General features: G+C 44.6%; 1 protein-coding gene across 1 annotated transcript; it reads left to right on the forward strand.

Moving 5' to 3' along the window:
• Positions 1–1,464: 1,464 nt before the first annotated feature.
• Positions 1,465–16,160, forward strand: LOC146064303 (fetuin-B-like). Its single transcript, XM_083177628.1, has 7 exons — positions 1,465–1,721; positions 4,070–4,189; positions 5,250–5,337; positions 5,497–5,660; positions 8,202–8,315; positions 13,919–14,008; positions 15,550–16,160. Exons 1-7 carry the CDS (start codon positions 1,518–1,520, stop codon positions 16,105–16,107), a joined length of 1,338 nt encoding a protein of 445 aa, XP_083033754.1. The 5' UTR covers positions 1,465–1,517; the 3' UTR covers positions 16,108–16,160.
• Positions 16,161–26,261: the final 10,101 nt, after the last annotated feature.

Below are 26,261 nucleotides of genomic sequence, written 5' to 3' on the forward strand. Positions count from 1 at the left end.
AGCAGTGACGAGGTCTGAATCCAACCCAATGTTAGGAGCATGAATCAGGAATGTTTTTGTTTTTTCCTGTGGTAGCCAATGTCAGGGCATGTGGGTTGTAAAATGGGTGTACGCTAAACTTTTTCTGCAAACCATGTCCCTTGCATTGAGGCCACTCGCCATTTTGAAGCGTGTGCACCTGGTTATACAATATATATAGGGGGTAAGGATGATTTTTATCTGTTCAGACATTAATTGATTTAAGGGGTTTAATTATCCCAGGGCCAGAAATGTTTTTTTTTCTGGCAGTGCACACCCTAATGTATGTGCTTCCCACACCTAGGTATCTATTTAGCTATTTCTCTCTCTCTCTGGGTGAATGTACCAAGCACGGTACACCCGCTATCCATTGAGTCAATACCTAATTTCAGGTGTACGTACATATGCAATTAGTAATGCAAAGAGCAGCTATCCCTATAAGAGCTGCCCTCTGCAATGCGCTCCAGAGCCTAGGGGGGGGGGGGGGGGGGTGACACCACAAGTCACTACACTGTGTTACAGCACCCCTAGTGACACTTCTGGGCCGTTACCTGCACCAAACTGCAGGAAGAAATTAACTGAAGTCAATCAAGAACATTATCTAGCTTCCAAATGCATGGCTTCCCTGACCTTAACAGACAAACAACAATGTTCCTTTGTAACACACTGCCCCTATTGCTATATAAGATATTTGTTGAAGCTACTGCAAGCTTGCATTTTATTAGTTCACCCACAAGTGCTCCAGGATGGAATGCATAATGATTATTGAAGACAAAATCCATCACAGCATAATATAAATGTATTTGGGTGTAGAACATGGTTAGTATATGTGAATGCAATGTGATGTGAACACAGGTAGAAGGTTGTGAGTTCTGGTAGCTCTTAATAGTTTTTAAGTTTTAAGCTCCAGATAGCCGTGATTCTGATAGTCAGTAGGCCGACATTGGAATCCCGACTGCCGGTGCTTAGACAACAGGGCAAGCACAAAGAAGCCCATTGCGGTCTGCTACGCTCAACACAGGTTTTATTTTCCCTCTATTGGGGTCATGGACCCCCACAAGGAAGAATATCCCCAGTAAGTCAAGATCCCTACTTTGGTCTACTGACTGCCAGAATCCCAATTGCCAGAAGGCCATCCTGCACCCTTTTTAGTGGCCAATATGTGCAGAATCCAGCACAATCAGTTCTCACACCTTCGCACGATTCTAGTGTTTACGTTTATCCTCTATATGCTTAAATATCAGATACTGTAGGGATGAGAGGACAGCACTTGCACAAGTCACTTTGCTACACATACTAAAATTTCCATTCAGGACAATGACCTGCCCTCTACACTGTTCGTATTTTGGCAAATGAGAGTCTTCTAATCATTTACCTTTATTTGTAGTTCTGCGAGAATGAGGTCAAGGAGAGGCAGACAGTAAATAATCAAGGACTATATAATAGGGTGTTTTTGGAGTAGAAGTGTCCGAAAGAATCCGTCGAACTGACCCCTGAAAATGGAGCCGGTTTATGCACTAGCCTTGTGTTTGCTGGTGTCGCTGTGTTCTGCCACCAGCCCCCCTCTTCCACCCAAGATAACCCAACTAAATTGCAATGAAACCAGGGCACAGACAAAGATTGCAGCCAACTTAATAAATGAACGCCGGGATGAAGGATTTGTACTGGCGCCATTAGTAATTAATTCTGTTTTTCAACAAGAGGTGAGTGACATTCCTATAACTGTAAAGTTGTAAAAATGTTACATGTATTATATTATCCTCGACTTTAAGGAACATAAGCAAGTGATTCTATTGTAGGTCGTAGAGACTGTTTCACGAATCCCAGTGGCAAGCGCAGTATTTTTAGAGGAGGGGTTTCCAAATGTAATCCAAATTGGGGGAGTGGAACCGCTCTGAAAACTGTTCTTTTATACACTGGATACTGTATGGAATACAGTATTAATATTTACCAGTACAGATGGTCTACTCTAAAGTATAGGCTGTTTCAAACATTTAAATAAGATAAGTTGCCAGGAAATGTTTAAACATATCATAATAAATAAATACACAAACATAATGGAACCAGTACTGCACTTTCTATACTCACAATCTCCCACTTCATGGTGAGGCTCCTGTCTCTTATTCCTGGCAGCTCCTCCATTGCGACGTTTGAGGGCTCAGATCCACACATACAGTAAATGTGGTAGAAGAAGCTGCCACCACTGGGCATGTGCTGCAACTCTGCTCTGTCCCTTACACTGCATGATGTGGTGGCAGCTCTATTGATCATATTATATACCAGTGCTATTGTTGTCATAATTTATGAATACAAGTGAAGAACAGATATTTAATTCTGAGCATCGCAACTAGCATCATAAAGTTAGAATGACCAGGTTTTCCTCACAGAAACTAATTACTGTAGGTTGAGGACCATGGGCCCAATTCAAACCCTGTCTCTGGGCTGTGAATTCGATGATTGGGAGGCCGTGCATGCATGTGGTAAGCTGTGTGCATGCGCAAGGTCCCACTGAGAATGAAGCCAGTGATGCCTAGCCAATACTGGCCATTCACAAGATGATTGACAGGCGGCACCCCAGCAGTTTCTGTTTTAAGAGTATAAAGGGTACACATATTGCACTCTTACTGATAGCTCTCATGTTAAGTGTATGAATATGTTATAAAGTAGAAGGTTTGGTGTCCATATATCTTGCTTGGTGTAAAGTAAGTCTAGTGGTGAGCCAATCCAGTTACAGCAGGTGTGAATCTGCAAACGTGAGTTTGTTTCATGAACCGAATGGAATGAGAGATCCAATTAAATAAGCCTAGTCACGTTACTCATGGTGACAGGGTGTACAATTTCTGCCATATATAATCTGAGAGAAGTGCATTGAAAAGTGGGAAGACCTTCTTGAAACTCCCAAAAATGTCAACTTTGTTGGTAGAATTACCGCCCCCCACCCAGCCCCAGACAGAATGTGTGAAAGTCCCAAAATAAGTCACTGTCAAAATCAGGACAGTTAGAAAGTATGCTCCTGTGAAACTAGCCAATGAGAGTCTGGTGGCAGGCTTAGGAGAGTGAAGACTAACTATGAATCCTTTGATCTACAGGTGGCTGTGAAACACACGCTCCTTACTTTTCACACAGCCTTAAGGATGCCCACACATCACAGTGATTTTTGGCCCTTTTTTTGAAAGATCGGCCGAATTATCAGTTGATTTTACCACAAATCATTCACTATCATGAATGATCGCGATCCGATACGCAGTCCCGTGGATCTTTAGCTGCATTGCTGTTATTCTCTGCTGTAGGGAAGAGCAGAAGACGCAGTTAAATATCTGTGGACTGTGCATTGAATCAATATCATGATTCATGTCTGGCCACTCCCACTCTCATGACGGGGAGCAAAGCAAAGCCAAAGTGGCGCTCCTCTAAGCCAGCTATCCCAAACACCAGTGCGGTGCTGTCTACCCCGATCCCTGGCACTGCCCTGGTGACCCTGATGTGTGGCGCCAGCTGCCCCAATCCCCATGTAGCTACCCTGATGCGCAGCATAGCACCGGATACCACAATCCCCTGCCGGCTACCCTGATGCATAGCACCAGCTACCTCAATCACCAGCCAGCTACCCTATTCCCCCTTGCAGTGCCGGCTACCCCAATGTGTGGCGCCAGCTACCCTGATCCCAGGCGTGGTGCCGGCTACCCCGCTACACTGCGTGATGCCAGCTAGCCCAATCTGCAGCCAGCTACCCCCAGAGGCAGTGCTGGCTACCCTGTTCCCCGGCGCCAGCTACCCCAATAGTATGTACTAAGCATTACAGAATGTAACATTATATGTAACAGGCTTTATGGTGTGTGGCATAATGTGTAATGTGCATTACGGTGTAGATTTTGAACACACACTGTCCCTATGATAGTCCAGCCCATTATTAAAATTCTTCTTCTTTTGTCCAGGATTGACGGAGAGTTAAAGGATATTTTATGTGAATGTTTTTTCTCTTAGTAAACTATAAATGCCCTATCATGATACTATTAACTCATTAGCTCATTTTTCTTTCTAATTGTTGCAGTCATTGAAAATACTTGGAGGCAACATCTACTACATAGACTTTTCAGTCATGGAAACAAATTGCTCTGTCCTGAGTGGGAAGAAATTCAAAGAGTGTAGTGAGAAGCCTTTCCATGAACAGGCAAGTATGAGAATGTCAGCATTAGAGATAGGCTGCAGGCAGGAGGTTTAGGGTTAGAAACTATTGTTAAAATTAGGCTGCAAGGGGGTCAGGATTAGGCACTATAAAGAGGGGGAAGGGATTAGGGTTAAGGTCATCTGCAGTTAAATACTTATCCGAATGCTGGAGGATTGGCGGTCTGATGAAAAATGTCACAGTCAAATGACTGCTGGGACCTGAAAGACACCACTGGAGCCTCTGCAGCTGTCAGGAGCATGTACATTAAGTCACTGTTGGGCCACCACTGTATCACCAGAGAGTGACTAAGATTTGTGAACGCCTTATAAATCCTTTGATGGTCGGCAACCATTGAATGACTTTGTCCACGTACGCAAGCTGTTAATGGATGTTTATGCAAAACAGGGCGTTGCTTAGTTGACTCACAAAGCTGTAAATTTTGCAGCTTTGTGAGTCAACCAGAATGACCTCCATATTGCGCATGCACAGTAGAGTGTGCCCGCACATGCCCAGTAATAATTTCCCCACACCTCCATACTGGACATTTTCCAAGTCTTCCATACTGCACTCATTAATTCACAAGTGGAAATCACACGAGTTCCTCAAGGTACGTCAGTGTAGTACAATCTCGATATAGACAGTACTTGCTTTATCTTCAATGGTTAATTTATTTCACTGACCTTTACTTTAGCTACGTGCATAGTGGTGGTCCATGCAGTCACATGCCCCCAAGCTGTGTTCACAGCACAAGCCTTGCCAAGGAAGGTTATGTAAGTCTCGTGGTTTCCTTCTCTATGAAAGTGGGAGCTGTCCTAGGAAAATACACGTGGAGGGTCAGAACACATGGGTGCTTATGAGATTGACATCTAGGAATTTATTTACTAAGATGAGAGTTCTACTGAAGATGGAATGTTGCTATGGGCAACCATTCAGAATAAACAAAGAATTATCGGTGTGTGTGAACAGGTATACTGTATTTCATAGAGGTGTGTTTATATAGAGCAGGAGTGACCCTAAACTGAAGGTCTGTATTTTTATTAAACCGATGCTATTTACATTACAGGCACTCGGTGACTGCAAAGCCATTATTCAAATATCCAAGACAGACAGAATACTGAAACTGCTGCACTACAACTGCACTGTGACTCCAGGTACAGCAATATGCGGGATATATTTGTACTGGGGGGGGGGGGGGGTGTGTGACTGCTTAGGTGAATGATGGATGGCAGATGGATTGTCACAATTACTGTTACGCAGTGGTAAGACGTTAGAACAATTGTACAAATTTTATGATTTTATTTCGTTTTCAGTCCCCGCAAAAATAGTTCACATGAAGTGTCCAGACTGCCCAGCATTGACTGATATCACACCTGAACTTACAGCAAAGGCGGATCGCTTGGTTAAACTATTCAATAAAGACAGTAGCCAGACCCATTATTATAAATTGGACCATGTAGAAAGAGTGACATCACAGGTAAGATTAATGTCCATGTCAGACAACTACATCCAAGTTAGAGGATCCTTGCTGGTTGCCTATAAATACATATATGTAATGGTTTTCCTAAGTGCAGTTAAATCTGGTATATATCTGCATTACATTGTCCTTTGCAATAACTGTATACCTACACATTTTTTGTTTCATTTTCTCTTCCACATCAACTTATCATATGTCCACCCAAAAGGAAGCTGCGGTAAACAAGATAAATAAGGGAAGATTATTGAGAATGCACATAACCTGCACTATACTGTCATAGGTCAAGCTGACTGATTGGACAATTAACGGTCAACGTGTCTAGGCAGTTTTGAACCATTTTATTGGCATTTGGCCAAAAGGGTCGTGCCAACACTACACAATAAAAGAGGTTTATCACACAATTATTGACAAATCTGTTCAATAATTATATATTGTGCACGTACTGTAGCTTAATAACTATGGAGCTTTGTGATGATATGAAAATACAAGGCTGTTGGCCAAGTGCTTTTATAGAGGTCACAGAAAGTAATGATGACTTCTGATATCAATATAAATTTAAAGCAGGATGCATTATTAATTAGAATAGGTGAATTATGGGCGTGTAACAGGAGTGTTGAATTCATGTCAGTGACACCAGCTGCGGTCTCACATGCACAGCTGCTTCCACAACTCCAGCAACAGCCTAAAGAGCAGATGCAGCAGCCCCCACTTCTCAATGAGGCCCAAAGTAATAACTTACTGTAATTCCATGTCAGAAAGATCAGAAATGCAATACTGTGTCACATAACATTGTGCTCATTTACGTTTTTGTCAACAACACCCAAATTGCAAGTATATTTACTAAAGTAGGTTTATAGAAGTGGAGCTGTTGCCCAAAGCAAACCAATCGCAATCTCTAAATAAGTACAGTAGAATCTGATCTAGACTTCTGTAAACCTGCACTTAAGTAAATACTGTATACCCCATAGTGTATATACTGTTTTGTCTGTTTTCTCGCTAGGGAAATATGTAAATATAATTTTCATTATATGCATTTATTTGCTTCAGTTTAGTGGGTCCAAGATCATTTTTGTATCTGCTATTTTTGTGTTTAGTTTTTCCTCCAGCCTCTACTATAATTTCAGAAGCTCCACTATTTCCCTTTCATAGTGCATTATACCACTTTCAGACAGAAAAGTCTGAGAATACTGGCAATTACCCAGTATTTCAAATGCTGGGTCATTTTGATGAGAGCAGCCTGACTACCCCCCCCCCCCACCCCCTCCCCCCCACCCCCTTTCACACAGAAGAACATATTACCGGGTTGAAAATCTCTACCTGGTAATTTGCTAAATAACACTGGTATTTCTTCTGTGTGAAAAAGTTATGTTGCAGGTGTGAACCCTAAGCCATGACCACTGTTCAGAACAGTCACAGTGGACCCTACACTGAACACTACCTCTGTTACCTTCCCCAGTGTCCGTCCAGAACCTGCGGTGCTTTGCTTTGCCTTTAAGGGGCAAATTAAGTCCGCCCAAACTCCGGTGCCACCAGGTCTTAAATGAGGACAAGGTACCAGCTGGACACAGGGAAAAACAAAAGACAAACTGACTAAGGCTATAGAACTATCAACAAAAGGAGAAGATAAACCAGATGCAGGAGCGACCCAGTTGCTAACCAAAATATAGCAATACCAGATACAGGAGTGATTGAATTGCAAAATTTAACAAAAACACCAGCGACTCTGTTGCAAGGAAAATTAACCAAAATAATAATAACATGCGGGAGACCAGAAGTGCTGTAATCATGACACCTGAGCTTGGAAAGTGGTTCCGGAGGAAAGATGGATAATGCACTGCTCATGAAGGCAGGAAGCGTAGGCACAAAACTCCTTAGACCATAGACAAGGTCAACCAGGAACTTGGACCAAGCAGACCGGAGACCAAGGATGAGATAACCTAGAATCTATCACCCACAGGCCTGTATTGACCTGAATCCCATAAAAAAACAGATAGCCCAATCAGGGATTCCTAGTCATCCCAGCCCCTAGAATCGTAATTGCTCCATCTACACTTAGGCATGCAAACCCTGCATCCTGTCTCTGTTTGCCGGGTCAATGACGGAACTAGGATGTCTTGGAGCGAAAGTGATGCTACCAGCATCTTCTGTGATTGCCAGACGTGTGGCCGAGCCTGACCATCTGGGAGCGGAAGAGACACTCCGATCCTGTTGTCTAACATAAAGGGTCAACCCGGGTCATAAATCCCTGGTCCTCGACCCTGGTAAATTTCAGGGTCGGAGACCTAGGTTTACTCTTTCACACAGAAAAAGGACACATGTTATATACAATATTACCGGATAGAATTGCTTCACCCAGTAATTTTGTTTTCTGTATGAATGTAGTATTACTGAAGATTTACTTTCATTATTATTAAAACATTATTATATATGAAATTATTAAAATAACTGTAAAGATTAAAGTTCACATTTTCTGTGAATTTGAAGAATTTTAACATAATCAGCAATTGGCATAAAGTAACATTGTAACTTTTGTTTTGGCAGTGGGTGCAAGGACCAGTTACCTACTTCTCCTTTACTATTAAAGAAACAGGTTGTTTGAAAGCACAGGCTGATGTTAACCTAGAAAACTGCAAGGATCTAAAAGACAATGAAACAGTAAGTAAAATGTTTTGCAGCCAGAAACTGGGCCAAAAATACACCAGAGAGGGGAGGCATGGGGCGCTAATATTAATACACAATTTGTAAAAAATATTTTTTTGGGATAATTTATATATAAAAAATGAACAGTTTCATATTTTTTTATTTTAGGGAGAAAAAGAAGCTGCAGGTTTCTTTGATGTGTCAGTGTGCACACATCTAATAGATTTGGATCTAAACCACCATCAGTGGCACAGAATCCACATCCAACAAAATGTAGAATTTTAGAAAAGAAGGAGACACTGCACTAATTAGCTCCAGACACAGGGCCTTATTCTGGTCGGTGCGGCCGGATCCGATTATGCGGCCAGGACCGTGCGTGCGAAACCCCGCCTTCCGTACGGATCGCCAACTCCGTCCGTACGCGGTAAGAAGCTGGCCGAACGGACCGCACGTGTATTTTACACGGAATACGCCTCCTCCATCTAAGGGAACCTCCCCCATCATTCGATGGTCGCACCAGCTCCCGCAACCTCAGACCACACGGGCATTTCTCCGTGCAAAAGCAGGGATCTGGGCGGGCAGCTGACATCCGGCAATGTCATATGTCCGCCCCCTACACGTGCATCACGGCCGCATTACCATACGTACGCCCAGCGTTTGCATGGGAACGCCCATGAAACGCGGGGCGTATGCATATGGTAATGAGCACAAATAGCCCTTCACGCCCCTCTCCACCCCCTGTTCGGAGTGTTCACATATCATGCGGGATTTGGCCGTACGCTCCGCTCGCACATGCGCAGAGACGCCTCTGCACATGCGCAGACACAAAACATCGGCGGCCCGAACGCACGCGGATATATCCGCACCGACCAGAATAAGGGCCACTATATGGCTGAATTCACAATGATTAAAACACATACATTTTTAAGTTCAATTTATTTACAATAATCAAAATGTAATGGGATGCGGTCATTTGGTCTACAGCATGATGGTAGACAGTCATTAGGTCGACACAATTAGGTCGACATGGGAGAAGGTTGACATAGGAAAAGGTCGATATGGTTCTAGGTCGAAAGGCCATTAGTTCGTCAGGTCGTTAGTTCGACAGGTCATTAGTTCAACAGTGTCTAGGTCGACAGTCAAAAGGCCTCTCTCTCGTCAGTGTAACACTCCCAGCTTCATCTGCCGCCTGTCAGGTCTCTATATGGTGTTTGATGACACACACCTTCTAAAACATCCAGTAGGGCGGCCGAAATAACTCAGTCAGGACTCCACGTGGCTGGGTTGAGGCCTGACAAATGGCAACTGGAGTGGGAATGTGCCGCAGGTGAGAGACGCGACAACCCCCGCACCACATTAACCTCCTGAACCCCCAGACAAGCGCCTGTGAGACCCCAGTCAGGAATCCCCGTGGTCGGGTAATCAGCCCGGCATCACACGGGTTTGAGGAGCTTCTCATTGTGCATGGCACAATGGCAGAGGCAAAACTCTGGGAGGCAATGGAGTCATCTGCCGACGGGCTCCTGCTCCCAAGGGGGCACCTTTTCCGCCCCTGCAAGTTTGAATCACTTAATTTAAATCCATTGATAATGGTTCTGTGGCTAACTCTCCCTCCTAGCAGGACCATAGATTTCACAATCTCTTCATTTTAAACATATTATACATAACATATATTTATATAAGGTGGTATGTGTGTGTGTGTGTGTGGGGGGGGGGGACACCAATATTTATCTTGCCTCCAGGCAACTGGGACGAACTTATGCCACTGCACAAAGGCAGTGGCGGAACTACCGAGGGTGCAGGGGGTGCAGCTGCTATGGGGCCCGGCGACTGGGGGGGGGGGGGGCGATGGACAGCAAGCACTCCCCTGCACCGTGCTTAGTTAATTTATTATTCTTTGAGGGAGCTGCTACCGCCGCAGCTGCCTGTGTGAAGCTGCTCGCCGGTGGGAAAGAACAAAGAAGCCGAGAGAGGGGGGCGGGCCGCGGGACTCGAGTGTAGAAGAAACTGTGGGAGGAGACTGGAGAGATTGTCTGCTGCGCTGCTGCCTAGCTCTTTCACGGGGACGCAGGCAGTGGGGAGTGGGACTGACAGCGCGGGGCGGCAGAGGGAGGAATCCTGCCTGCCAGTGAAGTATGGTGGTCAGTGGCTGTGTTCAGAGACGCACAGCCGCTCACCATGGCCACCATCTCCCCCAGCCTCACGCTGCCGCCGATACTCTCCCCGCCGCTTACACCCACTGCGGTCCCCGGCAACCCCCCCTTGCCCTCACTAGTGAGACAAACTTGTAGTGACAGCGCAGCAGCATATAAAATCTGCCGCTGTCCGTGCACTAATCACTGCTCACAGAACAGCAGGCTGATTGGCTGCTGATTCGTGAGCTGTGATTTACTTCAGGAGAGCGGAAGATTCAAAATGCCGCAACGCTGCTTGCCTCATAGGCTAGAGCAGAGAGTACTAGAAGGGGAGAGGGGGGGGGGGGGAGTAGTAGTGGTCTCCTGTTAAATCTGGGTCCACAATACTGCCTGAGACACCAGTCCCATGTGTCCACCTTATGGGCCCTTGCGGCAGCATGCACACCTGCACCCCCCCTGCCCAGCAGTAAGGTGACGGTGCACAGATCTCTCATACTCCAGCACCTGTGATGCAGAGAGCACCCTGAGGAGCAGCGTGGGACAGAATAAGAACGAATATTGGTAAATTTGTAATTGTTGCATAATGTGTAATGGGTTTGCGGTGTGTCGCGTAATGTGTTATGGGCCTTGCGGTGTGTTGCATAATGGGCTTTGCGGTGTGTCGCGTAATGTGTATTGGGCTTTGCGGTGTGTCGCGTAATGTGTATTGGGCTTTGCGCTGTGTCATGTAATATGTATTGAGCTTTGGGGTGTGTCGCGTAATGTGTATTGAGCTTTGTGGTGTGTCGCGTAATGTGTATTGGGCTTTGCGGTGTGTCGCGTAATGTGTATTGGGCATTGCGGTGTGTCGCGTAATGTGTATTGGTCATTGCGGTGTGTCGCGTAATGTGTATTGGGCTTTGCGGTGTGTTGCGTAATGTGTATTGGGCTTTGTGGTGTGTCGCGTAATGTGTATTGGGCTTTGCGGTGTGACACGTAATGTGTATTGGGCTTTGCGGTGTGTCGCGTAATGTGTATTGGGCTTTGCGGTGTGTCGTGTAATGTGTATTGGGCTTTGCGGTGTGTCGCGTAATGTGTATTGGGCTTTGCGGTGTGTCGCATAATGTGCATTGGGCTTTGCGGTGTGTCGCGTAATGTGTATTGGGCTTTGCGGTGTGTTGCGTAGTGTGTAATGGGCTTTGGGGTGTGTCGCGTAATGTGTATTGGGCTTTGCGGTGTGTTGTGTAATGTGTATTGGGCTTTGCGGTGTGTCGCGTAATGTGTATTGGGCTTTGCGGTGTGTCGCGTAATGTGTATTGAGCTTTGTGGTGTGTCGCGTAATGTGTATTGGGATTTGCGGTGTGACGCGTAATGTGTATTGGGCTTTGCGGTGTGTCGTGTAATGTGTATTGGGCTTTGCGGTGTGTCGCGTAATGTGTATTGGGCTTTGCGGTGTGTCGCGTAATGTGTATTGGGCTTTGCGGTGTGTCGCGTAATGTGTATTGGGCTTTGCGGTGTGTCGCGTAATGTGTAATGGGCTTTGGGGTGTGTCGCGTAATGTGTATTGGGCTTTGCGGTGTGTTGTGTAATGTGTATTGGGCTTTGCGGTGTGTCGCGTAATGTGTATTGGGCTTTGTGGTGTGTCGCGTAATGTGTATTGGGATTTGCGGTGTGACGCGTAATGTGTATTGGGCTTTGCGGTGTGTCGCGTAATGTTTATTGGGCTTTGCGGTGTGTCGTGTAATGTGTATTGGGCTTTGCGGTGTGTCGCGTAATGTGTAATGGGCTTTGGGGTGTGTTGCGTAATGTGTATTGGGCTTTGCAGTGTGTCGCGTAATGTGTATTGGGCTTTGCGGTGTGTTGCGTAATGTGTAATGGGCTTTGGGGTGTGTCGCATAATGTGTATTGGGCTTTGCGGTGTGTTGTGTAATGTGTATTGGGCTTTGCGGTGTGTCGCGTAATGTGTATTGGGCTTTGCAGTGTGTCAGGTAATGTGTAATGGCATTGCGGTGTGTCACATAATGTGTGAGGGGCATTACCCTTTGAGGCGAGGCCACACACCTTTTTATATAATGTGTGCATTTTTTTTTTTTCAAATATCTATTGGAGGGGCACATTTATACTGTTCCCACTAATGATGGTCACAAACGGTGTGCACTAGTAGAGACCTGAGTTAGGGGGGCCCCATTATAAATTTTGCTATGGGGCCCACAAAGTTCTAGTTACGCCCCTGCACAAAGGAATACTATCTATGGCAAGTTGTCCATAATTATTACATCCATTTGGAGACTTACAGTATAACTCTGTGATCTGCACTTTAAATTGACTATAAAAAGCAGTGCCATTTTCATAATTATCTTCAGAGGCAGAGTAAAAATATTGTGCTATTAAACAACATTACCATATATAATTATTACTTTTAACCATTTAGTGTATTATTATCTGTTGTATAGTATACAGTATATGTTTTTATAATTATTTGTAATCCAATACTTTTAAGGTGGCCACCTAGTATATTACATTTTGATTATTCTAAATAAATTGAACTTAAAAATCAGTGGCGTAACTATAGTCCCGCAGCCCCCGCGGTGGCGGGGAGGCGCTGAGGGGGTGTGGGCGCCGGGGGGGCTGCGGGACTATTATTATTTACTGCCCTCTGCTGCCAGCGCCGTACATTTTTTCGTCTGCCGTATAGGGGCAGCCATTTTCCAAGTGTCACTTTTCATTAGCACTGCAGCAGTAGCCGGGAGAGCCGGGACCAGGCGCAGACGGATGCAGCAGGAGGTAAACAACCCACACACACACACCCCCGCCACACCCCGGCTCCCCTCCGCGCACCCCAGCTCCCCTCCACCGCACCCCAGCTCCCCTCCATTGGCAGCACAACCGCGGCGTGGCTGAGGTAATGGCCGCACTGCTTACCCTAGGGGGGGCGCCCCCCCTGCATTTTCGGCAGGGGGGCGCAGAATTATTAGTTACGCCACTGTTAAAAATGTATGTGTTTTAATCATTGTGAATTCAGCTATATAGTTTCTGGAGCTAATTAGCACAGTGTCTCCTTCTTTTCTAAGAAACTGGGCCATACTTTGTTTCATGGTCTGGTTTTGGTAACTCAACTTACAGGGAAATAAAAAAAATTTAATAAAAAGTGCCAAAAACCTTTATCACACTCTGGCTAATTTAAAATGGCTGCACGGATAACTTCCCAAGTACTTACAGAAAATTGGCATAGAGTCAACTATAGAGTCAACTATCTGATGCCCATACATACAAATTGTTTGAAGCGTTGCATATGGTCGGCAATTTGCAATAATTGTGTGCACTATTTCCTGAGTAATATACGACCATTTTTTGTTACCAGTTCTGCATCATCTCCTGAGTGTGTTTAAAAAGAAAATATATAGGAACAATTACGTAGGGTCCCCTCTTACCTACCATCTCACATTTCTTTAGCTGGATATAACTTAATTTTGGGGTATATTCTATTTATCTTCTCACCCACAGCATGTTGGTTTCTGCAAAGGAAAGATACAGATTACTACATCAGATAACAAGGAAGAGCTGGAAGTGTCCTGTGAAATCTACCAGCCAAGGGTAATATATCTACAGTATCTACTGTATTTTATATGCTATAAACAAAAACTAATATTAGATACAGTAAAGGACCACTGCACCAAGGAATAGGTTACATTGTATCCTGGGGCAGTAGATGGGGTCATATACGATACATTGTGATCCTAGTGGGTAGTTGCTGAGATCTCACATGTGAGGCTGCATGTGATTCCTCCTGCTAGTGCAGTGGTTTCCAACCCTGGTCCTCAAGTACCCCCAACAGTGCATGTTTTGCAAATCTCCACACAGAATCACAAGTGCTATAATTAGCTCCACCTGTGGATCTTTTCCAATGTGCCTGAATAATGAGTGCACCTGCTGGGTGACCTGGAAAATGTGCACTGTTGGGGGTACTTGAGGACCAGGGTTGGGAACCAGTGTGCTAGTGTATAGGGGCAAGGGAGTAACTACCATAGGTGCAGGTGGTGTAGCTGCTATGGGGCCCACAGTTGAAAGGGGTCCACCTTCCCTTTCCAAGTAACATGTGCACATGCATTTTCCACCATTGGGTGGTACATAGAGGCCCTTACAAACATTTGCTATGGGGCCTACAAATATCTAGTTATGCCACTGTACTGTATATGGGCCTTTAGGATTCTAGTTCAGGTCTTATACTGTATTAGTTTCCGTAAGTGAATTACTGCAAATGAGGAAAGTATGTAATGCAAGATTTAAATTAAAAGATGTAGTTCATACAATAAAACTAAAATTATATATTTTAATGGAATACAATTTTATTTTATTTAACTTAATTAACTCCTCAAGATCCTTGTTCTTTACTTTACTAGGCTTGATTTTGTTTTCATAATTAAAAGTGAAATCTTATTTTTGTCCATATTTGTCCATGAAAACCATGATAGTCCCCATAGAAAAAGCCAAACTTATTAATTGAAATGATCCTTCCCTGAAAGCCAATCAGAAGTGATCAGTGTTGGGAAATTGATTGGCTTTGAAAGAAGAGGAGTCCAAGTTAATTTTGGATTTCATCCTTTAGCATATCAACAGTCAGTAGTTACAAAAATATTTTATTGTTTTCCTGTATTTGGGCTATGACAGAGCAAGCACAAAGAAGGAAGACAGGGCCATTGTGTTTCATTTGAGATTAATTATATATTTTGAGCTAAATTGAGCTAAATTTGTGTAGCAGGACCTGCAGTTAGATCACTTGGTGCCCTCGTCCCTAAAGTGCTGCCAAAGTCAACTGAATGTTAAGTGAATTAAGGCTGCTGAAGGAACCTAAAACTTTCCTTGGCATTACTCATTTATACCCACTTGGCTCCCAATCACCCTCAGCAGCGATTGGCTCAGCAGAGTTGTATGTAAGTGACTAACACTTACATACAACTCTTAAAATGTTGGATAATTTTAAGAGTTCCCCCCCCCCCCCCCCATCATTTCCTTAATTAATATTTTGTATCCATTCAATATTTCCTAGGCCAAAGTAAAAAAAGATTTGAACAAATGAATATTTGGATTTTGTTGTTTTTAGTTAAAATTGCATTAATATGGTTGTTACTTTTAAGGATAATGATCATGAACATGAACATGGACACTGTGATCATGGAAAAGAACACTCAGAACAAGGAAAGGAAAACCCTGATGCCAAAGGACCTGGTGAGGCAGGACAACATCATCATTCACATGAGCATGGTCCAGGACGGAGAGGTCATAAACATCACCACTGCGGCCCACACCATCATAAACATGGGCGTCATCACCATCCTGACCATCATCACCATGACCTGAACCAAACACACCACCATGACCATTCACATGATGGTCACAAACATCATGGACATCACAACCATACCACAGGGGGAGGACATAGCTCATCATCTGAAGAACATGGTCATAAGAAATCATTTGTTAGAAAATCAAAGGGAAGCGTTCATATTTCCTACAATGCAGATGAGTCCCAAACTGCACCTCGCCCACCTCATGTACCAGGACCTCATAATAAACATATACGTGATAAGATTGCATTTCCAAAAGTAGTTAAAACACTGACAACATGTCCAAGTGATCTACTGGTGGAAATATCACCACATTTGATGTCTTTGGCTTTTGTGTCTAAAAAGTAACATGAAAGGCATATGTTAAAAAGTGAATAAACATTTCTGAAATATAAAAATTAGTAATGATTTTTAGACTATTCAGTACTATTTCTCAAAATATATGAACTTTATCAAAGCCAAAGTTATAATACATACTGTATACATCATATTGCTAATTATGCATCTCATTGGTTTAAATGTAAAAGATACTTGTAGGAGTAAGAACTTGACAATGCACTGATCCTAAACAGTTAAGGTCCATACACACACAACGATGTCAGGCAGACGACGATGAACAATTCCATTAAATTTCACCACCCCGAACGACCCTGTGCGAGTCGTTCAGGTCATGAATCATTTTACATTATCTAGTGTGTATGTTTTCAACGACGGACAATGGCTGATGTTACACGTACCCGCGGATCGTTAACAACCTAAGCCATCATCCATGCATGCAGGTCAATTTGGCTATGGTCGTTGGCAACTTACAGGATGAATAACGGTAAAAGACGTCCGACGACTAACAATGGCGGACGACCTAGCCACTCCCAGGACCCTCCTCCCAGCCGCCATTTCGTGGACAAACAACACGCCGCAGATCCTTCATAGTTGCCCATCGTTCAGCATCATTCGTCATCATTATTTTGAATTACAGTGGTCGTTTACTTTCCCCTTGAAGGGAGAAAGTAAATGATGGTCGTTAACGATGTGTCATTAGTGACACATCGGTGTGTGTGTGTAGAGGAAACCAGGGATAGTAGATATTATCACTAAACATAAGGCATTTTTCTTTTTATTCATTATATTGTGAGGTGTTCTGAATAGACTGGAAATGAGTGGAAATAAAGGTTATTGAGGTTAATAATACTGTAGGAGCAAAAAAAATCTAATTCTGTGGTACTGATCCAAAACCAAAACCTGCAAGGTTTGTTTTGGCAAAACCAATCCAGGCTGGGTGCACACCCCTAATATCTACACACATATTTATTGTGTACTCACAATATATCCAGTGCCGGATTAAGCACAGGGCAACAGGGGCGGTCGCCCCAGGCCCCCACACATCAGGGGCCCCAACATTGGCACTGCTGCGGCGGTGGCAGGTGGATGGCAGCCAGCGGGGTCAGGTAGCGTGGGGTCGGGCAGGGGGTCCGTGCAGCGAGGATACGGGCAGTGGGGTCTCTGTGGCGGATGGGAAATCAGCAGCGTGATCCCTGCGGCAGATTGGAAGTTAGCGGCGGGGTCCCTGCGGAAAATAGGAACTAGCAGTGCTACTAGTTCCCATCCACCGCAGGGTTCTCACCACTGACTGCTCATCTGCCGCAAGGACCATGCTGCTGATTTCCCATCCGCCTTAAGTACCCCGCTGAGCAAATCCTCACTGCACAGATCCCCACTGCCCGGGTACCCCCTTCCTTCTTGAGGGGGTTGCCCAGGTACCACCTGCTTCCATGAGGGGGTGCCCAGGTACCACCTGCCTTCGTGGAGGGGGCGGGGGGCCACCGCAATATTGTTGTCTAGGGCCCCCACAGACCTTAATCCGGCCCTGATAACAAAGCAGATACTAATGCACAATAAAGCAGCGACGGGGCACAAGCAGTGGTGCCATGAGAGTGGGGGGAGCAGGTACTCTTTTGACAGGGCCTGGCCCTGTAGGAGGGGCATGCTGAGGTGCGCGTCCCACTGCCCCCCATTCCCTGTTACAGAGAGACGCACTTTGGGCAGGAAGAGAGGATTGACTACTGCTGCAGCCCAACACATGCTGCTTAGTGCTGTGAGAGAGAGACAGCTGCAACAGTAATCAGTTCTCTCTCCCTGCATTGGTGTGCATAGGTTGGCCCAAAGTAGGATGAGGAGGGTTTATAGGGTGAAGATGGTCACAGAGAGAAGTGAGTTGAGGGATAAGCTGGGAACAGGGTGGGGTTTTGGTCACAAGGAGAAGAGTGGTGGAAAGAGGGTAGGATGGGGAGGATTTAAACAGTGAAGGGGAAGAAGGTTGCTTGGAGATATAGAGGCGTGGCTACGGAGGGTAGGGAGTGAGACGTAGGTCGCTGCTCTCTCCCGCTCCATGCTAATGGCAGTGATCCTGTAAGAGCTCCCCAGCGAGGAGGGACCAATTCCGGTATATGAAAGTGCAATCCTTCCCCCCCCTGCTATCTCTCCCTCAGTACCTGAGTCGCGCTGTGGTGCGGTGAGAGAAGGGAAGTGATCGGTGTGCCGGCGGCGTGTGCCTCGTGAGAGGAGGTGGACGCGCTGGGACCGGAGGTGACGTAGGCAGCCGGCGACTGCACGAGGCTGGAAGCCGGAGCCTGCTCTGAGAGACGCTGGTGCGGCGCGGGAGTCCCGCTGAGAGCGACGCGAGAGTACCGCTGGGCGCTGAGTCGAGAGCTACACCGCTGAGGGAGCGAGGTGGTTGCCGGCTGAGTGGGGGATTGAGTCCGGTGGTGACCCCCAGGGAAAAGCAGAGGAGCCTGTTGGGGCGGCGACCCCCCCCCCAAAAAACGGTGGAGTTTGCTTGGGAGAGCGGAGCTGGCTGTCCTGGCCAGTGGTGGCTGTACTGAAGACAACAACAGAGAGGCTTCGGTACCTCCTAAAGTAAAAGGGGAGAGGAGCGACGGGTGAAAGGCAGGCAGGATCTGACCTGGTGGCAGCAGGAAAGAATAGAGCTGAATTGTGCCCCCTGGTCACACATAAGGATCCGCAATATAAGGGGATGATCCAGCGAACCTGTGAGTAAATTACCTTTCTCTCATTTATAAGACACTACGTTTCAAGTATATCCCTGTAACTCAAAGAAAAAGAAAGGGGAAAGGTGTTTGGATTGAGACTGTGTGCTTAAAAATATACTATAGCCCTGCCCTCTCCCTCCCTCCCCTCTCTCCTAGTATAGGAGTCTCATAAAAATTATAAATAGCAGAGCAGTGGTGCCCCACAAGTCATAATGGGGAAAACCCAGAATACAACTGCAGCTAATAAACTTGCCAAATTCTCAAGGCAGCCAGTTACCCCAACCCCGACTACCAGAGAGGGGATTTCCCCCCCGACTACCCCTCCAGAGTCAGAGCAAAATGAATCCTCAATACAAAAAGTACTGGATGCCCTTGCGGCGAGTGAGGGGCGTCTGGCTAATAAAATTGAGAAGGTACAAGAAGACCTTGATGTCATAAAACAGTCAGTCCAAAGAGTAAAAGAAAGGGTTAAGGAAGTGGAAATCCGCACCTCTGCATTAGAGGATAAAGTCACCCCTCTGGCAGTACAAATGGACGATATGGCTTCTCAACTTAAATCACTTAATATGAAGATGACTGACATGGAAGGCCGGTTCAGGAGAAAGAACTTAAGATTTGTAGGGCTGCCAGAAAAAGTAGAAGGAGCAAATCCAGAAATATTTCTTGAGAACTGGTTAATAAAGGTATATGGGCAGGACGCCTTCTCTAAATATTTTTCAGTGGAGAGAGCCCACCGTGTCCCCATGAGACCATCTCCCCCAGGGGCACCAGCCCGTACTTTGATCGCAAAAATTCTCCATTATGCAGACCGGGACACTATTCTTAGATTAACAAGACTCAAAGGCCCATTAGTATGGGATACCACAAAGATTTCAGTGTTCCCGGACTATGCTATCGGGGTTCAGCGGGAAAGAGCACAATACTATGATATCAAGAAACGGATGAGAGACCTGGAGATCCAATATGCAGTGCTCTTCCCGGCTAAGCTCAGAGTGGTCCACGAGGGAAACACAAAATTCTTTCTAACACCTAAAGAAGCTGCAGCCTGGCTGGACTCTAAATTTCCAGGCAAACGCGCAATGAATTTGAATTAATTAGCCAGATAAAAAGCACAAGAGTAAATGAAAATGTGATAACTGTCTCCCTCTTTGACTTGCTCCCCCCTCTTAGTATATATATTTTTTTTTTTCTCTTTCCTCCCCTTTCTCCCCACTTTTCCCCCATAAAAGAGAAAAGGGAATGAGACTGAGATAAGAGACCCTCCAGAACGACTCTTTTGTTGTCAAGAAATGACGAATTATTCTATGGGATACCTTTTGAACATAAAGACTGTGGAAGTCGGGGTGAATGCTAAATTTGTAGCCTGTGGAAACTCTAGGTTCCCTCGAAAAGAGGTCATGCTGGTATTGTAATTTCCAGGCAAATGTGTAATGAATTATAATTGAGTTGGCTTGCTGATTGGTGATAGAGAAGTGGTTTAATGGTTAATATCTTTATTTTCCTTCCTCTTTTTTTTTTTTTTTGAAAAATATAAGAACGGCGTCATTGAAAGATGGTGGACGGGAGGAGGGAGGAAGGGAGGGGGAGAGGAAGAGGGGAAGGAGAGGGAGGGAGAAAGAGAAGATTGGTTGGTCCTTGCTGGGAAGTTTAGAAATATGATGATTTTGGGAGCGGGGGAGAGCCCCCAACCTGTAGCCATTAAATTGATTGCCTCAAAACAGTTCGATGTAGATAGGAAGGGGAATAGGTGGGGGTGGGTAGGATTGGGTATAAAGCATGTCATGGATAGAAGAGAGGGAGGGCATGCAGGGAGGGGGGTGGAAGGGGGAGGGGGGGAAAGGGTTAGGTTGATGAAGAGCGGGAAGCTTTTTTCTGTTATGAAATGGTTACTAAGAAGAAATTGAACTACTCCTGGCTGTGTCCTTAACCGAAAAAGGTGAATGTCGGTAAATTATAGTTTCCTCACGTGGAACGTGAGGGGAATGAACAACAAAATAAAACGAGCCCTTGTCATGAGATACATCCGTCAGCAGGCTGCAGATATAATCTGCCTACAGGAGACCCACCTGGAAGGGGGTAAGGTGTTATCACTAAAAAAATCTTGGATAGGATGGGCTTACCATTCAACTCACACCTCCACCTCTAGGGGGGTCTCCGTGTTGGTACGCAGAGGGGTTCCATTTACCATGGATAAGATAATGGTTGATCAATGGGGTAGATATATTTTTCTTAAATCTCGAATTGGGTCCAGGACTCTGCTGCTGATGGCTGTATATATACCACCACCGTTTAGTTATGATGTGTTAAGAGCAGCAGCAGATTTCATGGCACTATACCCTAATGTACCCATTGTAATGATGGGGGATTTTAATAATGTAATGAACCCAAGTTTGGATAGGAAGCGGGCAAGGAGTACGGGAGGTGTAATACGGAAAACAGGGTTTTCAGAAATTGTAAAGGAAATGGGACTTCGGGATGTATGGAGGGAGAAATACCCGGAAATACAGCAATACTCCTGTTTCTCGAGTTCCTATGATACATTGTCAAGAATTGACCTAGTATTGGTATCCGAAGAGTTAATCCCGAATACCCATGAAATCACTTATCTAACACGGGGTATTTCAGATCATTCCCCAATACTGTATAAAGTGAACTTGGGTGATAAAAGGGGATTTACATTTTGGAAACTGAATACATTTTGGTTGACACAACTGGAGGAGGGGGAAAAACTAGAAGCTATGTGGCATGAATTCTTCTTAACCAATAATGGGTCAGCGCCCATTGAAGTTATTTGGGATGCTTTCAAAGCCAGCGTCAGGGGAACATTGATAAGGGAGATAGCGGGGCTTAAAAAATCATACCGGGTTAAAGAGCAGGAGCTGGAAAAAAAATGTAGTACCTTGGAATCAGTATATCTCCTTAGTAGTACTGAGGAAAATAAAAAGAAATGGAGGGATGCCCAAGAGGATTGGCGACAATACCTAGAGGAAAAGGAAAAAATACGGGAATTATACGCAGGGCATTTAAGATATGTTGAAGGCGACAGGCCTGGGAGTTTTTTGGCAGGAATTGTAAAGCAGGACAGACCCGCAAATACAGTAATAGAAATAAAAGTAAAAGAAGGAAGTTCGGTCTATCAGACACCTGAAATAGCTGAGAAATTTAGACAATTTTACTCCCAACTATACCAGTCTAATCAGATATATACCTCTGAGGAGATCCGAAGTTATTTAGCTGATATAAGTCATCCAACCCTGTCCCTTGCCTCCAGGGAAATCCTAGACGCCCCCATAACCTTAGAAGAGATCAAGGCGGCAATAGCCTCCATTCCAGGGGGGAAGGCGCCGGGAATGGATGGAATACCCCAAGAAATCTATAAAAAGTATAGTAGATTTTTCTCTCCCAGGTTTCTGACTCTATTTAACGAAGTGTATTTACATAGAAAACTTCCTGTTTCAATGTCAGAGGCTTTAATAACAGTAATTATTAAAAAAGACAAAGATCCTAAAGAGGTGGAATCCTACAGGCCAATATCCCTGTTAACGAATGATGTAAAGATTTTGGCTAAGGTCCTTTCAAATAGGTTGAGCCAGGTTTTAATAGAAGTTATACATAGTGACCAAGCCGGCTTTATGCCGGGAAGGTCCACAACTTCTAACCTGAGAAGACTGTTCCTCCACCTGCAAGTACAGCAGGAGGAAAGGCAGGCCGCGGCTGTTATTTCACTCGACGCGGCCAAAGCCTTCGACACTATTAAATGGACCTATTTGTGGGAGGCTATGGAATGGATAGGGATCGGCCCGGTGTTTATTAATTGGACTAAATTACTGTACTCATGCCCAACTGCAAGAGTTTCAGTGAATAATTATATATCTCCTAGTTTTGAGATTAAAAGGGGTACAAGGCAGGGATGCCCGATGTCCCCCGGTCTCTTTGCAGTGGCCATTGAGCCTCTGGCATGCCTCATAAGAGAAAGTAGAATAATAAAGGGAATTTACATTGGGAAAAAAGAAGACCGAATTGCGTTATACGCAGATGATATTCTGCTTTTTGTGCACAATCATTTGGAGGCAGTGCTGGAGGTGGTGGGAACTGTGGAGAGATTTGGGGGATATTCGGGCCTTAACATCAACTGGAATAAATCCTGCATATTACCCCTTGAGGGCCCTTGCCCCCCATTGATTATAGCCCCGGCCCCACTTAAATGGGTTGAAGAGTTCCAGTATCTAGGTATAAGGGTCGCGAGGGATACCTCAAGGTTTGAGGTATTGAACATAACCCCGCAAATCGAATATATTAAATCTAAAATAGAACCCTGGGGGCGTCTTCCTCTGACGACAACAGGGAAAATCAACTTAGTTAAGATGATAGTACAGCCGAAGGTTCTATATGTGTTACACCACTCCCCAGTTTATCTTCCAAGACGGATTTTTCGTCAGATAGAAGGATTATTATCATCTCTAATCTGGTCTAATAAAAGACCAAGATTAAAATTAAAAACCTTAACCCGGCCAAAAGGGGAGGGAGGATTGGCATTGCCAAACCTCTGGCTGTACTATCTAGCCACACAACTGGCGCATCTAAGAAACCTGACCCAAAGTGGGATAGAAGAGGATGGCTTTAGTGAGATAATTAGGATTTTAACCCCTGGGCACACACCTTTGGAAATGTTGTTGAGTTGCAACATAAGGCGGAAATGGCCACCAATTATTAGACAGATGAATTTGGTATGGAAACAGGTGGAAGGAATACTGGGAACTCAGGGAATTGACCCGGAAATGCCCCTGGTTGGAGCTAGAGCATTAATAGAGTTAGGGAATTTACAAATGGAGAAGATATGGGGAGTAAAAGGGGTTAAAGTCCTGGGTCAATTATACGAAAATGAGGAGTTGAGATCATTTCAGTCCCTTAAATCTGAATTTGCACTTCCCAATAAATATCTGTTTAATTATATGCAATTGCGACATGCCTGTAACACCCAATTTGGAAGGGCTGCCCCAAAAATAGAACATGCAGCAACTAAAAAACTACTCAAGAGATGTCCAAGTAGGCACGAGGTATCCTATTTATATCGGGCTCTTGGCCAAGAGATCAACAGGGACGAGTTGAGGGAATTAAAGATCAAATGGGAGGCAGATCTAGGCCCTATCTCCGAACAGGAATGGCAAGATACCCTTGTTAATGTAACCCTAGCAACTAATCAAGTGAGCCAGCAGCAGATTCAGTTGTTCATAGTCCATCGGACGTATATGACGTCAGAGTTACTGTATAGAATCGGGGGGAGAGATAGTGCTAATTGTCCTAAATGCATAAATAATATAGGCACTTACTGGCATCTACTCTGGTCTTGCCCAGAGGTAAATAAATTTTGGGAAGAGGTGATTAATGAATTGGTGATCAGAAGAGTTCCTAGGGAAAGTTGTACACCATCCGCCTGTGTATTGTCTAGTATAAAGAAGGGGACAATGGAAAAACATTGTAGATTGTTTGTTATCATAGCATTTACCCTTGCAAAAACCTGTATAGCCCGCAAGTGGATGGCTAAAGAAGGCCCTGACATAGATACCTGGAAAGCCCTTATAAATGCTACTATGGTACATGAAAAATTTACGTATATGGCAAGGGGGAGGATAAGCACTTTTTATAAGGTTTGGAACAACTGGAAGATGTAGGAGGGGGAAGTAATAGTTAATGGAAATTAAAGTAACCAGAATCCTTATTACGAAAAGGAAAGAAGTAAAAAGTTAAAATCAACCTAAAGGGGGAGGGTGGAAGGGTAAGAAATTAGTAGTAAATGACATAGGAATATGTAATGGTAAGATTGCTGAAATGCATACCCGAAATTTGGGAATGAGATATAAACAAACGGATCAGCTTAAAAAGGGAAAAGGAAAGAAGGGGAAAAAAGAAAGAAGAAGAAAAGGAAAAAAAAGGGAAAAGAGAAGGAAGAGTATAGATGGGGAAAAAGTGTAAATCAAGGGGCGAATCCCACGGCTCCTGGAAAAAAGGGCTACACTAAAATAGCGGTAATAATGAAAAGGTGAAGGAATCAATATTTGAATTACACTATAATGAGATAAGGAAACTGGTAAAGCACATAGAAGATATACGTAAAAAAGATGTAAAAATAGAATAAAGCAGAACACAATAGAGCGAATAATAAAAATCACAGAAATAGACACATGAACCCCACGTATAAGAGAATAAGATGTTGCACGTACATACTAAGCCGTAAGGACACTTATAGGAAGTAGCGGATTAAGAAGTCATTACACAGGGACTAGGTATGTAGATAAACTATATAGGAAAGGGGAAGGTAGAAAAAGACAATACGAAATAGAGAGAATAAAGCACAGAAGATAAGATATATAAAACACTAAAGAATAAACAAAGGGTGATATAATGTTAAGGAATAGAAAATAGAAACAAATATGAATTTAAATTAAGAATAAATTAGAGGGAGAGGTGGAGTTCGCCCCTTGATATAAGGCTAAGCTGTAAAATTACTGAATGTTATTGAGTATCCCAAAATGGACGAAATGAAGGGTATGGCATGTAAGGCATTCTGTCATTTTTAGAAAATGTTTTAGATCTTATGTAAAATGAAAATAAAGTTGAAATTTAAAAAAAAAAAACAGTGAAGGGGGTCACAGGGAGGAGTAAGCTGAGCACAGGGAGGGGTGTTGAGGGAGGGGTAAACTGGGAACAGAGTGAGGTGGGCACAGGGTAAGGTGAGGGGGCAAAATGAGGAGTAAGGTTGGGACAGGGTAAGGTGTGGAGTGTTCATAGGGTGAAGGTGGTCCCAGAGAGGTGGCAGTTGGGCACAGGGTAAAGTGAGGGGGGCACAATGATAAGTTGAGGGGTCCAGAATGAGGGGACACAAGGAAGGGTGGGGAAGCTCACAGGGAGGGGTAGGGGTATCAGTCAGGTGATCCTTGTGGGTAAGGGGCAAAGGAGCTGCTCATCACTGGTAAGAATACTGAGACACACCCCCCCCCCCCCCCCCCGGAATTAATGGAAAAAAAATCCCCAGTCATGTACAGCAGTATCACCCCGCTGTACTCACCACAGTGCATGGTGCAGTGGCAGGGGAGAGAGCAGCACAAGCCTTGACCCATGTATACTCGGGTATGGGCCACTAGGTCTGCACAAATTAAGTTGACATGCACTGGGTGGACCACTAGGTCTACATTTCTTAGGTCAACACCTGAAAGAAGTCAACATGGCTTCGGTCGACAGGGTGGGAAGGACGACACAAGCATTACGATACTATTAGCAGATAACCAAGAAAGCATCTTGGTAATGATACTTTGGTTTTTAATTCCTCTAAACATTAAGGGGCAATAGGCCAGTTCTCCTTTAACAAGTAACATTTGACTTATGCTGGGTACACACCAAAACGATTTGGATTGGGTGCAAATCGTATGCAAATCGGATCACACAATTTGCATACGA

This window comes from Crinia signifera, chromosome 3, assembly GCF_055691185.1.
Source record: "Crinia signifera chromosome 3, ASM5569118v1, whole genome shotgun sequence".
Lineage (NCBI taxonomy): Eukaryota > Metazoa > Chordata > Amphibia > Anura > Myobatrachidae > Crinia > Crinia signifera.

Excerpts from the sequence above, each read along its gene's own strand:
- LOC146064303 (XM_083177628.1), top strand. The coding sequence starts at position 1,518 with ATGGAGCCGGTTTATGCACTAGCCTTGTGTTTGCTGGTGTCGCTGTGT. Across the intron at positions 4,190-5,249 it reads AGAAGCCTTTCCATGAACAG|GCACTCGGTGACTGCAAAGC; the intron begins GCAAGTATGAGA and ends TTTACATTACAG. Across the intron at positions 5,661-8,201 it reads TAGAAAGAGTGACATCACAG|TGGGTGCAAGGACCAGTTAC; the intron begins GTAAGATTAATG and ends TTGTTTTGGCAG.